Source organism: Metopolophium dirhodum, chromosome 6, assembly GCF_019925205.1.
Source record: "Metopolophium dirhodum isolate CAU chromosome 6, ASM1992520v1, whole genome shotgun sequence".
In the NCBI taxonomy this organism is placed as follows: Eukaryota; Metazoa; Arthropoda; class Insecta; order Hemiptera; family Aphididae; genus Metopolophium; species Metopolophium dirhodum.
The window spans coordinates 36,689,260-36,700,824 of NC_083565.1; the positions used below are offsets into that span (position 1 = coordinate 36,689,260).

At 38.2% G+C, this 11,565-nt stretch overlaps 1 protein-coding gene across 1 annotated transcript; it reads right to left on the reverse strand.

Moving 5' to 3' along the window:
• Nucleotides 1-10,166: 10,166 nt before the first annotated feature.
• LOC132947815 (uncharacterized) lies at nucleotides 10,167-11,334 on the reverse strand. Its single transcript, XM_061018044.1, has 3 exons — nucleotides 11,102-11,334; nucleotides 10,846-11,034; nucleotides 10,167-10,752 (listed from the first exon to the last, which is right to left on the reverse strand). The coding sequence occupies exons 1-3, from the start codon at nucleotides 11,148-11,150 to the stop codon at nucleotides 10,442-10,444; spliced, it is 549 nt and encodes a 182-aa protein (XP_060874027.1). The 5' UTR covers nucleotides 11,151-11,334; the 3' UTR covers nucleotides 10,167-10,441.
• Nucleotides 11,335-11,565: the final 231 nt, after the last annotated feature.

Genomic DNA, 11,565 nt, shown 5'->3' on the forward strand with positions numbered 1-11,565 from the left:
ATGTGCCAGATCAGAATTCGTTTAAAAATTATCTTGATTGTTTAAAGGCTCAGTGGTCAGTGTTAAAAGTGAAAGATGATCAACGTCAAAAGCACATCATTGCGTTTATAGGTTCAGAAGCCTATAGTCGAAAAACGCATGTTTACCGAGTCATCCCACAGAAAAGACTTTTGAAGAATTAGTCATATATTTGGAAGTGATATATTCGCCGCGACGTTAAGTGATGAGTGATAGTTTTAAATTTAATCAGTGCTGTCAAAGTCTGGGGGAATCGGTACAAGAATTTCACTACGTTAGGTCTAGCGGATGAAGCTTGTCAAAGAAATTTGCTGGGAGAATCATCACTAACTTTTCAGAAAGCATGTGAAAAAGCTTTAGACTCAGAATTAGTGAGAAATCAGTCCATCCAAATAACAAATAAATCTCAAGTAAACTGGATCGTAAAAAATTACAAAAATAAACCACAGTCAAAGACAGATCATTTTAAGAAAAATACCAGTGCAGTATCGAGTAGTAGTCAGTCAACCAACCAAAGCGCCGATGTGTCAAAACGAGGTAGTCAATCGTACAGTCAGTCTTAACAGGGTAAGTAAGGATACGAGTCAATGTTACCGGTGTGGAAGAACTCATAATGCTCGTTACTGTCCAGCAAAACAATGGAAGTGTTTCAGTTGCAAACAAAAAGGACATGTATCGGTAATGTGTAGAAATAAAAAAATATGTTAAATTAGTAGAAACTGTTAATAATATTCATTGTATAAATAGTATTGAACATTTAAAAGTAAATGAACCACTTATTATTGATTTGGTTGTAAATGATCAGTTAATGACATTTGAAGTCGATAGTGGTGCTTCAGTTACTGTAATACCAAAAGTGATTTTTGACAGATATTTAAGAAAGACAAAATTAAAAAAAGAAAAATGTAATTTGTCATCAGTAAATGGGGAATCTATAACAGTAGTTGGTCCATCAATTTTAAACGTGACCCAGGTAGCAAAATCGTAATGATATTATTACTATAATATTACAATACCACTATGAAAACAATATTTCTTTGTGAATATTATAATATCATTTTTATTTCATTACAATTATATTATTATTTTAGAAACAATATAGTGTTATTTTTATTTTATTACGTTTATAATATTATTTGTATAATAATATATTGATGTATTTTTATTATTTTGTATGTAATAAAAATTTTTAAAATTTACATCTCCAGCTTACTTTGATATACCATATACCTTTTGAGTATTGGCTATTATTATAAACAAATACAAAAGAAAAAAGAACCAATACTAATTACTCACTTAAAATTATTTTTCTATAATAACTTTTTGTGATTTTTTGATTATCTACAAACTATATAACTATCAGTAGTCTGCAGTATTGACTATTAATTAATATCTATTGACTATTGCCCTATTTTAATTTATAATAGTGATATAAGTGATAACTTTTATTTACGTTAGACATATTATTATACAGACCACAATATGTGCAAAGTGAAAAGTTATTTGAACTCACACTGTAGTGTTAAATCGTCTTAATTATTACAAAACGAAGGGTGACTTTGGACAACACATAAACTATGTCCAGATCATCTGTCAACAATGTAAGAGGTCGTTCTTATAAGAATTATAATCCTAATGATATTAAAAATGCAGTTGATGCTGTTAGATATAAAAAAAAATGACAATACGACCAGTAAAAACAAAAAAAGTAAAAAGTAAGTTTTAAATTGACATTTTTATAGAAAAGTACAGAATTATTTTTTAGAATATCAAATAAATTATGTTGTATTTACGATAAATGTTTGGTGTTTTTTCATTTTAATTTATTACATTTTTTCCAAAAATATCTACATTGTCCGAAGTCAACCATTGTAATTTTAACATCGGTTTTCAATGAAATTCAAAAGGTGTCCGAAGTCACCCCATTTTTCGGGAGACTTGGGACAGTTTTCAACTTTAAAAAAAAGTGTGAACTTTAATTAATTTTATGATTATTCTTCTGCAGTATGGTTTCAACATATTTTTTTTTACGTATTACAGTTCTATCATGTAAAATATTGTAATATTGTAATAACTAATAATTAATAACTAATGGATAACCGGGCTAATTATAAGGAGAAGCGATTTACCTATGCATTTGTTGTCTCGCGTACGATATATCGATATTTTGGGATATATTGGCAAATGTTCCTTCACTATAGTTTCAATAATAGGACATAGGTCTATTCACTCCAATATCAAAACTAACAGTACACGATTGAAACTAGTGAACGAAAATTGCAGTGACGTACGTTTGTAAGGCGGAGACAACAAACGAAAGAGGAGGTAGCATATTATGCTAAATAGTAAATTGTATTATGATTGATAAATATTAATAGTTGTAGTCAGTTGTAGCCCTCGATATGCACTCGCTATATCCCCCCCCCCCCCCTGTACAAGTATAAGTACCCACACACCCGGCCACTCTAAACTTTGTTAAATATTTAAAATATTTAAAATATTTATTATTATTTATCAATTATCATATCAATATTTGCCCCATATAACCTTAAAAATAGTATCACTAAAATTTCATGTGATAAGTTCTTATGTCCTATCCATTCTTATATTATCTATAGTGAAATGGCTATGTTATCTTCTAATCTTATTCTATAAAATCGCAAGAAAAACAGCTGATCTATAGGGAATTCATGGAGGATCTCATGGTTGAAAAAATTAAACACCGCTCCGTTTCCCCAGTCCGCCGGACCCATTCCGTCGATTCCCTATAGCGCGACCAATCGCGTACCTTCGCCGCGGCGGCGGCGGTCGGTTTTTAAACATTTTCGAAAAACGTTACGCTTTTTACGCTGTTTTTCGACTTTTAGACATTTTCACATATAGTTCGTTTGTTTTAAAAACCACGTGGTTTGTACGCGATATCGGTCCATAGCCATCGCAATCGACGCCAGCGTAGGTCGTTATTATCGCTTTTCGTTTCGTCTTTTCAATTGCCGTTTGTGCTCTATTTGTTAAGTTTATTTCTTTTAAACCCTGTGAATATACGGTTTGTACACTTAAAAATTCGCGTTCACGAAATGTCAGTCGGTCTTCGTTCCAACGCACAAGTGCACAATTAATATTTACTGTTTTTTTGTTTTGTTTTTGATTCAATAAATATTGCATTATGTGATTGTAGACGTATTGTTTGGTCCTTAATAACGTAGCTGGTATATTGTTTAACGTAAACACAATTAAATGTATTATTAAACACAAATACATTCAAGCATACATAATAACGGTCAGATAAGTGAATAAAATACAATTAAAGTTTAAACAGTGTGTAGAATTATGATACATAGAATTATATACGATTACATCGATGTATATCGAATATATTGGTTTACGTCGCTCCGTAGACACACAGCTTAATTGTTGAAGTTTTGACCATGATTTGCATCACAAACTGTGGCTCGATAGGTTAGGCGTAGGTTCCCCAAACATAGGTAGGTCCGGGTTCGAAACCGTCGTACCTCTGTTCGGGCGGCAACCGACTACCGTGTATTCAAAGGCACGGCCGCCCGTAAATTGACTTTTTTTGCATTTTTTTTCACGTTATTTTTCATAAATAATATACATGTTAATTTTACATTATATGACTGTATATTATATATTAAGTACCTATATGTTATTTAAATTATTAAGAATTTAACACATATTATTTTCTTTAAATTGTCATTGTTATTATATTGTTATGGATTTTACGCACAACACAAAATAAACGTACGCACCAATTTAAGATTTAAACTGTTGACCAAAAAGGTACGGGCGAAAAGTTTTAACTCCCCATACTATGCTGGCTAATTCCTTTTCAGTGGTATTATAGTTTATCTCAGCTCTATTTAATGTTCTGGATGCATAAGCAATGGGTAGGTCCTTCCCAATTGGACCTTGAGAAAGTACACAACCAATTGCGTAGTTGCTAGCATCACAAGTGAGATTGAAGGGTCTGGTGAAGTCTGGATACTGAAGGATTGGATAATTTATTAGAAGGTTTTTCAGTTTTTCGAATGACTGTTGACATAGATCACTCCACTTGAATGGCACATCCCTCTTAAGTAACGAAGTTAGTGGTTTAGCGATCTGTCCATAATTTTGTATGAAACGCCTGTAATACCCAGAGAGTCCCAAGAACGATTTGATACCTTTTACGTTTTGGGGGTACTGGAAAATTCTGAACACATTCAACTAATTTCGGGTCAGGCTTAACGCCTTCGTCAGTAATTTGGTGTCCTAAATAAGTGACCTCTTTCCTCAAAAATTCACATTTCAAGGGCTGTAGTTTTAGATTGAATTGTCTGAGCCTTTCCAAAATTTCTGTAAGTTTTTGTGAATGATCTGGGAGGTCCTTAGCATAAATAATGATGTCATCAAGGTATACGAACGCTTTTAACCCATTCAGGCCGGAAAGTACCTTGTTCATCATCCTTTGAAATGTTCCGGGAGCACCCTTTAGACCAAACGGCATCCGCAAAAATTCGAAATGACCTTTATCTGTAGAGAAAGCTGTCTTCTCGCGATCGGCCGGGTTCATTGGCACCTGATGATATCCTTGGGCCAAATCGAGTGTACTGTAGTATTTGGACTTGCCTAACTGATCCAAGATGTCCGTGATATTGGGAAGTGGAAAAGCATCTCCCACAGTAACTTGATTTAGTCGTCGAAAGTCAACGCATACTCGATATTTCACTACTCCGTTAACATCCGGTTTCTTCGGAACCACCAAAAGAGGAGCATTCCATGGAGAGTCACTAGGGGCAATTACACCTTCTCGCTCTAAAGTCTCCATTTGTTCTGTTATTTCTTGTCGATGTCGCTGGGGTAGTCGGTATGGTTTTTCATGAATTGGGTGAACGGCTTCTGAAGTCTTGATTTCGTGAGTAATGGCGGTTGTTGCGGTAATTTTATCCCCTTCCAATTGAAACACATCAGAGTTTTCCTCACAAACAGTAAGCAATGAGGATTTTTCTTCTGAGTTTAAATGGCAGGTTCACAGGGCTGAATGTAAGCGAGATACTCTGGTCCCATCAACACAAGGTTCCGTATTTTCCGAAATTTGTGATAAGTGCACATTAGCTTCGTTGAAATCTTCGTGCTCGAGTTGCCCTAGTTGAGGGATTTGTAATTGAACTTCATTGTCTGTTGGATTAATAAAGGGAACGTATATAAGATGATTTCTCACTGTGGTAACACAATTTCCACAGGTGAGGGCATTGGTAATGCTTTGGCTTGAAATTAAAATGTTTGAACCCTCTGTTTTATTGGGAGCTGGAATGGCAACGAGAATTTCTGTTCTTGGTAGTATGGTTAAATTCACAAGAGGAGGGAGGATTAATTCCTTTGACTGGTAGTTGATTATAGTTCCATGTCCGATAATAAATGGTTTGCCTAAGATTCCTTCATTTGGTACTGGGAAATCAGATTTAACAACTTGGAATTCAACGCTTCTTTTTTCACTTCCAATTTGGAGTTCAATAGTGACGGATCCTAGAGTCGTCACAAAATTATCTGTTATTCCTTTGAGTTCGTACACGGTATGGTCGTATACTATTACTTCATCGCGCAATGATGAGAGTTTGATTAAATTTAAGTCACTGCCAGAGTCGATTAAAAATTTGCTGTTTGCTGGAATGGTCTGAGGGCTTTGAAACTGTACATGATCCTGTTCAACTTTCTGGCGAGCCGTATTATTTAAGATATTTCTGCGAATGAAATTGCGGCTGTTTTCAGGCTTCCTGCCGGGCGCCCGCCGTCGGCACTCGACTGTGTAGAGTTTTTTGAATTGTGTGAGGTAGTAGCTGGAGATTCTGCGGATCGCTTTGAATTTACGTATTTTAGTTTCCTGCATTCCTCCTTGGTGTGACCTGGTTTCTTGCAGTAACGACTAGTAATTGTATTAACGATCTTCTTTTGGGCGTTTTGAGGTGTCTGACCATTATTTGGCTTCACTTGGAGAGACCTGCAGTCTCTGGCCCAATGTCCCATTTTTAAAATAATTAATGTATTTTTTATTAAAATTGGTAGTAAAAATCTTAAGTATAGCTACAAACTGTTAATCGAACACTCGTAATTCTACGACTGACTGACTCCCTGTGTGTTGTCGTGACGGTGCCCCGTCTCACATAAAAAACCCTTATTCAGCGGTTCCCACGGTAGCAGCGTCTTACGACACACACTCTGCATTATGATTGTCTATATATGTTGTTAACATATATAGATATATAAAAAATAAAATATGTACTAATCAGGGGTTCTTAACAATATCATACTAATTTGTTTTATTTTTCGTAAGTTATTTCGAATGTTGTATGATTGGGTTTTTGGAAAATACTATTTTTTTCTCCTCACTTATAGCAGCTGTACATACTAGACTTATTTTCTGCAGCACATTGTTCGCTATCTGACTAAGTCGAATAGCCTACCTACTAGCTGAAGTTAATAGATTTTGGCTTGATATGACTGACTTTCTAGACACTCCAACACGGTTTTCGACTTTACACTTTTTATATAAGAAAAAAGTACCGGACATGTGACGGCACATACCTACCATTCAATCCGCCGTAGACGGATTGCTCATTTTGGTTTCGTCTTAGACGGTGCTGACTAACTTGCTTAACAATCTAGCGAAACCACAGCCAAAGAGGTGGGGCCTGTGTGTTTCGCTAGGCGTCGCGGGGCTGACAGACCGCGGCGCTTGCCGAAGGCCGGGGCGTCCACGTCGCCGGCGGATGGATACTTACTTAGAAAGTTTGCTAACACCGAGCCAATCGTCCCATTTACGGTTGATTACGTGAATCAACCGGTGACACGAGATCCAATCACGGCGTCTCTGACGAACGTCTCGCTGAAGTGCGTGAGATGAGAATAACAAAAGGCCGACGCTAGCTCCTGTATGCTTAAGGCGTCACGTCGGGTGATTACCTCTCTGAAATTCCCTCATGAGTACCTTGACCGATAGATGGTTTACATTAGCTATGAGCAAAGATGCGTCCCTGGAGGGAGAGATAAAACCGAGTGGATGGGAAGGCGCACTGGTGACCTGGTCGGTGGAGGGGCGGTGATTTGGATTCAGTCAATCGTTTACAAATGACCCAGCTTTGGGGGGAGGACTCCGATGTTGTGCGCCGGAACCAACCTCGACGGCTGGGCGCCACCAGTGGCAAAACCTTGAACGCACCAGCCCGCGGGCCGGCAAACACAGTTTGTCGTCAAAATAAGCACAATTTGTTACCGTAAGACTGAAATCACCGAAGAGTGGGCGGAGTCAGGAACCACATACCTAACCTACGGGCAGGTAACATCTTAGTAACGTTAGGCGGAAGCGAGGAAACGGGAGCTAAGGCCCATCGTTGCCGTAAGAACGGCTAAAGAAACTGCGGTGACGACGGCGACGGCGGGCTCGGATCCCCCGTTGCTGAGCGGAAACCGACCGCTACAAACAACACGAGGCCACCAGAACTCTGAAGGCGGCAGAGCGAGGGCAGGTCTGGGTGACTGCTGGTTACACCGGGCCGGTGTTCCCGCGCCCTTACGGGTGAAGCGCCCGCCGGTCGGGGAGGGGCTGGCGGGCCCCTGGAGCTGTCTGACCTAGGTTGCTGAAAGGGCATCGAGGTAACCCCGTGAAGACTCAATGGCACTCTTCCGCCTGGCAAGGACGGCCCAACCAGGTCACGACGAGCCGGGCGGGTAGACTGACCAGTACAAGTACATACCTGCTACCGACCACGCCAAGACGAGTCACGTTGAGAGACTGGCTGACTTATCTGGTCCGGGAAAAGGGCAGGCGGGGTACGGTCTTAACGAAGCTAGCCCTATAGCTTCGAGTTAACTGAACTGTAATCACAAGGGCTCGGGGCAGGTCATGCTTGGTGCTAGCGGAATGACCAAGGACCTCCGAGTACTCTGGACCACCTGTACCTTCCAGGGTGGCAACCCAGTGGTTTAGAACACGCTAAATCACAAAAGGTCTGAAATGTGTAGGAAGGCGGGGGGGCGCCCAAACGAGGCTACACCCTCAGGCGCCCTCACGAAACGCTTACTCGTGATTGTGCAGAATCGAGAAAAGCGGAAAAAGAGCCGCGGGATTGAGACCGCGGCTGACGATGTCCTGCCTGGGTACAGGACTGGGCGGATGATGAACGGCCGGAACGCGTCTTCGCACCCCTGGGCCACCTGAGGGCCCCGTTCCGATCTCAACGCCAGTGGAGGGCGCATCTCCAAACCAAGCTTCCCGGGGGAATAGGAAGCACCTGAGGTGGTCTCAGAGACTTACCGGTGGTGACGGGTGAAGGGTCATCAGTGAAGGAAAAGAGGACTGGCTAGGCAGTTTTCAGCAGTTTAGCTTCTCCAACAGTATACCCCAGAGATGGGCAGCTTGCCAAGCGCAGGTCCTTCTGGATCGCAGAGCATCTGCTTACACATACGACTGCCCGACCGTCAGCTACGAAAAAGCTCCGCGCTCAAGGTGCAAGCGTCCGGAGTGGACCTAATCGCTCAGTGCGGACTCACGGGAAAAACCAACAACCGTGTTCCAGGCGTATCAACGTACTGATGAAGGGCAGACCTGGTAAGCACGTCAAATGACCTCGGCGTGGGTCCCCGAATAAGGGTGACCGAGGTGATGGAGGGCACCTTCCTTTTCCGCACGCGAACAAACTACCCGAGTGGGGGTGTCATACCACCTGCAACAAACCAGTGGGATTGGGCGAGAGGCGCCAGCACGTCACGGGCGAAGCACACGCGGACCTCCGTGGGCGCGCTGGAGCTTTTAGCACGAACCTGACTGAGAGCACACGGGCCCGACCAACCCGTGTGCGAATACGTGCAAGGTGGAAGAGGTGCGTTACCCTGGCACCCCAAGGTCAAATTTTCGACTTGAAAACTGTTGGGTATTATGTTATTTGTTATGTAACAATTTGTAACCACAAAAAAAAATTTTGTAATCACACCGGTACCCCCGAAAAACCACTTTACAAGTTCCGGGTGCCAGGGTAACGTTACCCCGGCGCCCCGTGCAACAAAAAATGAAAATGTCGACTTGAAAACTGTTGGGTATTATGTTATTTATTATGTAACAATTTGTAACCACAAAAAAAAATTTTGTAATCACACCGGTACCCCCGAAAAACCACTTTACAAGTTCCGGGTGCCAGGGTAACGTTACCCCGGCACCCCGTACAACAAAAAATGAAAATTTCGACTTGAAAACTGTTGGGTATTATGTTATTTGTTATGTAACAATTTGTAACCACAAAAAAAAATTTTGTAATCACACCGGTACCCCCGAAAAACCACTTTACAAGTTCCGGGTGCCAGGGTAACGTTACCCCGGCACCCCGTACAACAAAAAATGAAAATTTCGACTTGAAAACTGTTGGGCATTATGTTATTTACTATGTAACAATTTGTAACCACATCGGTGCTTCGGAACTACTGTCTTTTTACATTCATTATTTAGTTCGTATTTAAATTAATTGAAAATTGTATGTTTGAATTATATGCTTACCTGAGTCTCAGAAGTTGAATAGGATTTTTTTTCTAAATTAAGATTTTAGAACCAAACTCAATATCTTATGTCCAGTTCAGTTGACAATTTGAACCATTCATTTTAAATTCAAAAAAAAAGTTTTCCATCTATGTTTGTGGTCCCTAAATATTGATTTCTTCCTTTTATATATATTATATGTATTTAGTGTTTTTCAATATTTTGGAAGACATTTATATAGATGTGTTTACATTTCAATTTTCAAGTATCTAGAGTTTAGACCATTGTTTTTGAAGTTATGAATGAATAATTAAAATAGTTTTCATGTTTGGACAAATTTTGAATACAATTTTACACTTAGGTTGTACAAAACTCTAAGTTAAAAAAAAATTGTATCCAATTTTCGATGGATTTCCCAAATTGTTGACAAACTATTGATTATTGCTGAAATAGCCTCATTTTACTACCAATTGAGAAATATGAGGTGATATATTTAGATCTAAAGAGAAGTTTCGATTAATACAATTAATTACAGCAATATAAATGTATACTAAAAATATATACTTAGTAGTATGAACTGACAGACTATCGTATTAATTTATATTGATTTACCTGTAATTTTATTTATTTAATTTTAGTATACTTTTATATTATTTACATTGAATACAATTTTTATAGTTAAATAAGTTAAACTTATACTTTACTAATTCACTCTAATTTTCAGTAAAGTGTTCTTTAGCATTATTTTTAATTAATTGCTAATAATTGTAGTAAGATAACTATGTTTTTTTTTATTTTACATAAATGTCACATGCCTGTTGAGCACCTCACGTATTAATTGGAAACGGAATATATTTAAATAAAAATTAATTCGAAATGTTGACGTTTTATATTTACAATTTATTTTGAATACAATAGCATTTCAATATTTTCCTTCTTTTTTGTATTTAATGATATGCCATCTCTGAGATCATCATACACTTCCCATTGGTCATTTGATCTGTATGCAAACGCTTTATAGTGTCCTGTGGTCACTCTTAATCCCCACCGGTCTTGTCCACAAAACCCTATAGCTCCTCTCAAAAAATAAATATCATTAATTTTTATTGTTTTTGGAATATCATCTAAATACAAATGGACTTCTCCTGCATAATTGTTTTGGATTGCTCCTATATCACTCAGATTGGATATGCTTATTGATGCTTCTAGATCTGAGAATATAGAACAATGTATAAGAATTAAAATGATTAAAAAACATAAATTTATTGATTTTCTTTATCTTTATTTAAAAATGTATAAAGTACCTGTAGGTAATGATAGTAGTTCTATCAACAAATGGTTTTTTATGCTGGCAGTTATAACTCTCTCACTTTTGCAGCTTTTACACTCAATAAATTCCTTATCTAAGAAGTTGTTAATATTTTCTTGAATGTTTATTTTCCCCTCATAAGCAGTCAATGATATTACTTCATATCTATTGTCTAAAGAAAATTCTGGACAGAAAAGATCGGGTTAGGTTAGGTTCGGAACACCGGTTAACTTGTATGTATGATGGCATACCTTTTAACAGCTTATTGGCTGTTGATGAAATTGTATCCATTGCATCCATTAATTTAATATTGCCGAGGTAATCTTATATGAGTACCTCCTAATTAATTATGACCATTTTCATTTGACCATCAAATATAGCTTGCTCTCCAATTATGAAGCCATGTCCGATATCGTATAGTATATAAAATACTAATCATACATATTGTACATCGAGTTTTTCGGGGGTACCGGTGTGATTACAAAATTTTTTTTTGTGGTTACAAATTGTTACATAACAAATAACATAATACCCAACAGTTTTCAAGTCGAAATTTTCATTTTTTGTTGTACGGGGTGCCGGGGGTAACGTTACCCTGGCACCCGGAACTTGTAAAGCGGTTTTTCAGGGGTACCGGTGTGATTACAAAATTTTTTTTTGTGGTTACAAATTGTTACATAATAAATAACATAATACCCAACAGTTTTCAAGTCGA

Excerpts from the sequence above, each read along its gene's own strand:
- LOC132947815 (XM_061018044.1), bottom strand. The coding sequence starts at position 11,150 with ATGGATGCAATGGATACAATTTCATCAACAGCCAATAAGCTGTTAAAA. Across the intron at positions 11,035-11,101 it reads AGCCAATAAGCTGTTAAAAG|AATTTTCTTTAGACAATAGA; the intron begins GTATGCCATCAT and ends TTTTCTGTCCAG. Across the intron at positions 10,753-10,845 it reads ACTACTATCATTACCTACAG|ATCTAGAAGCATCAATAAGC; the intron begins GTACTTTATACA and ends CTATATTCTCAG.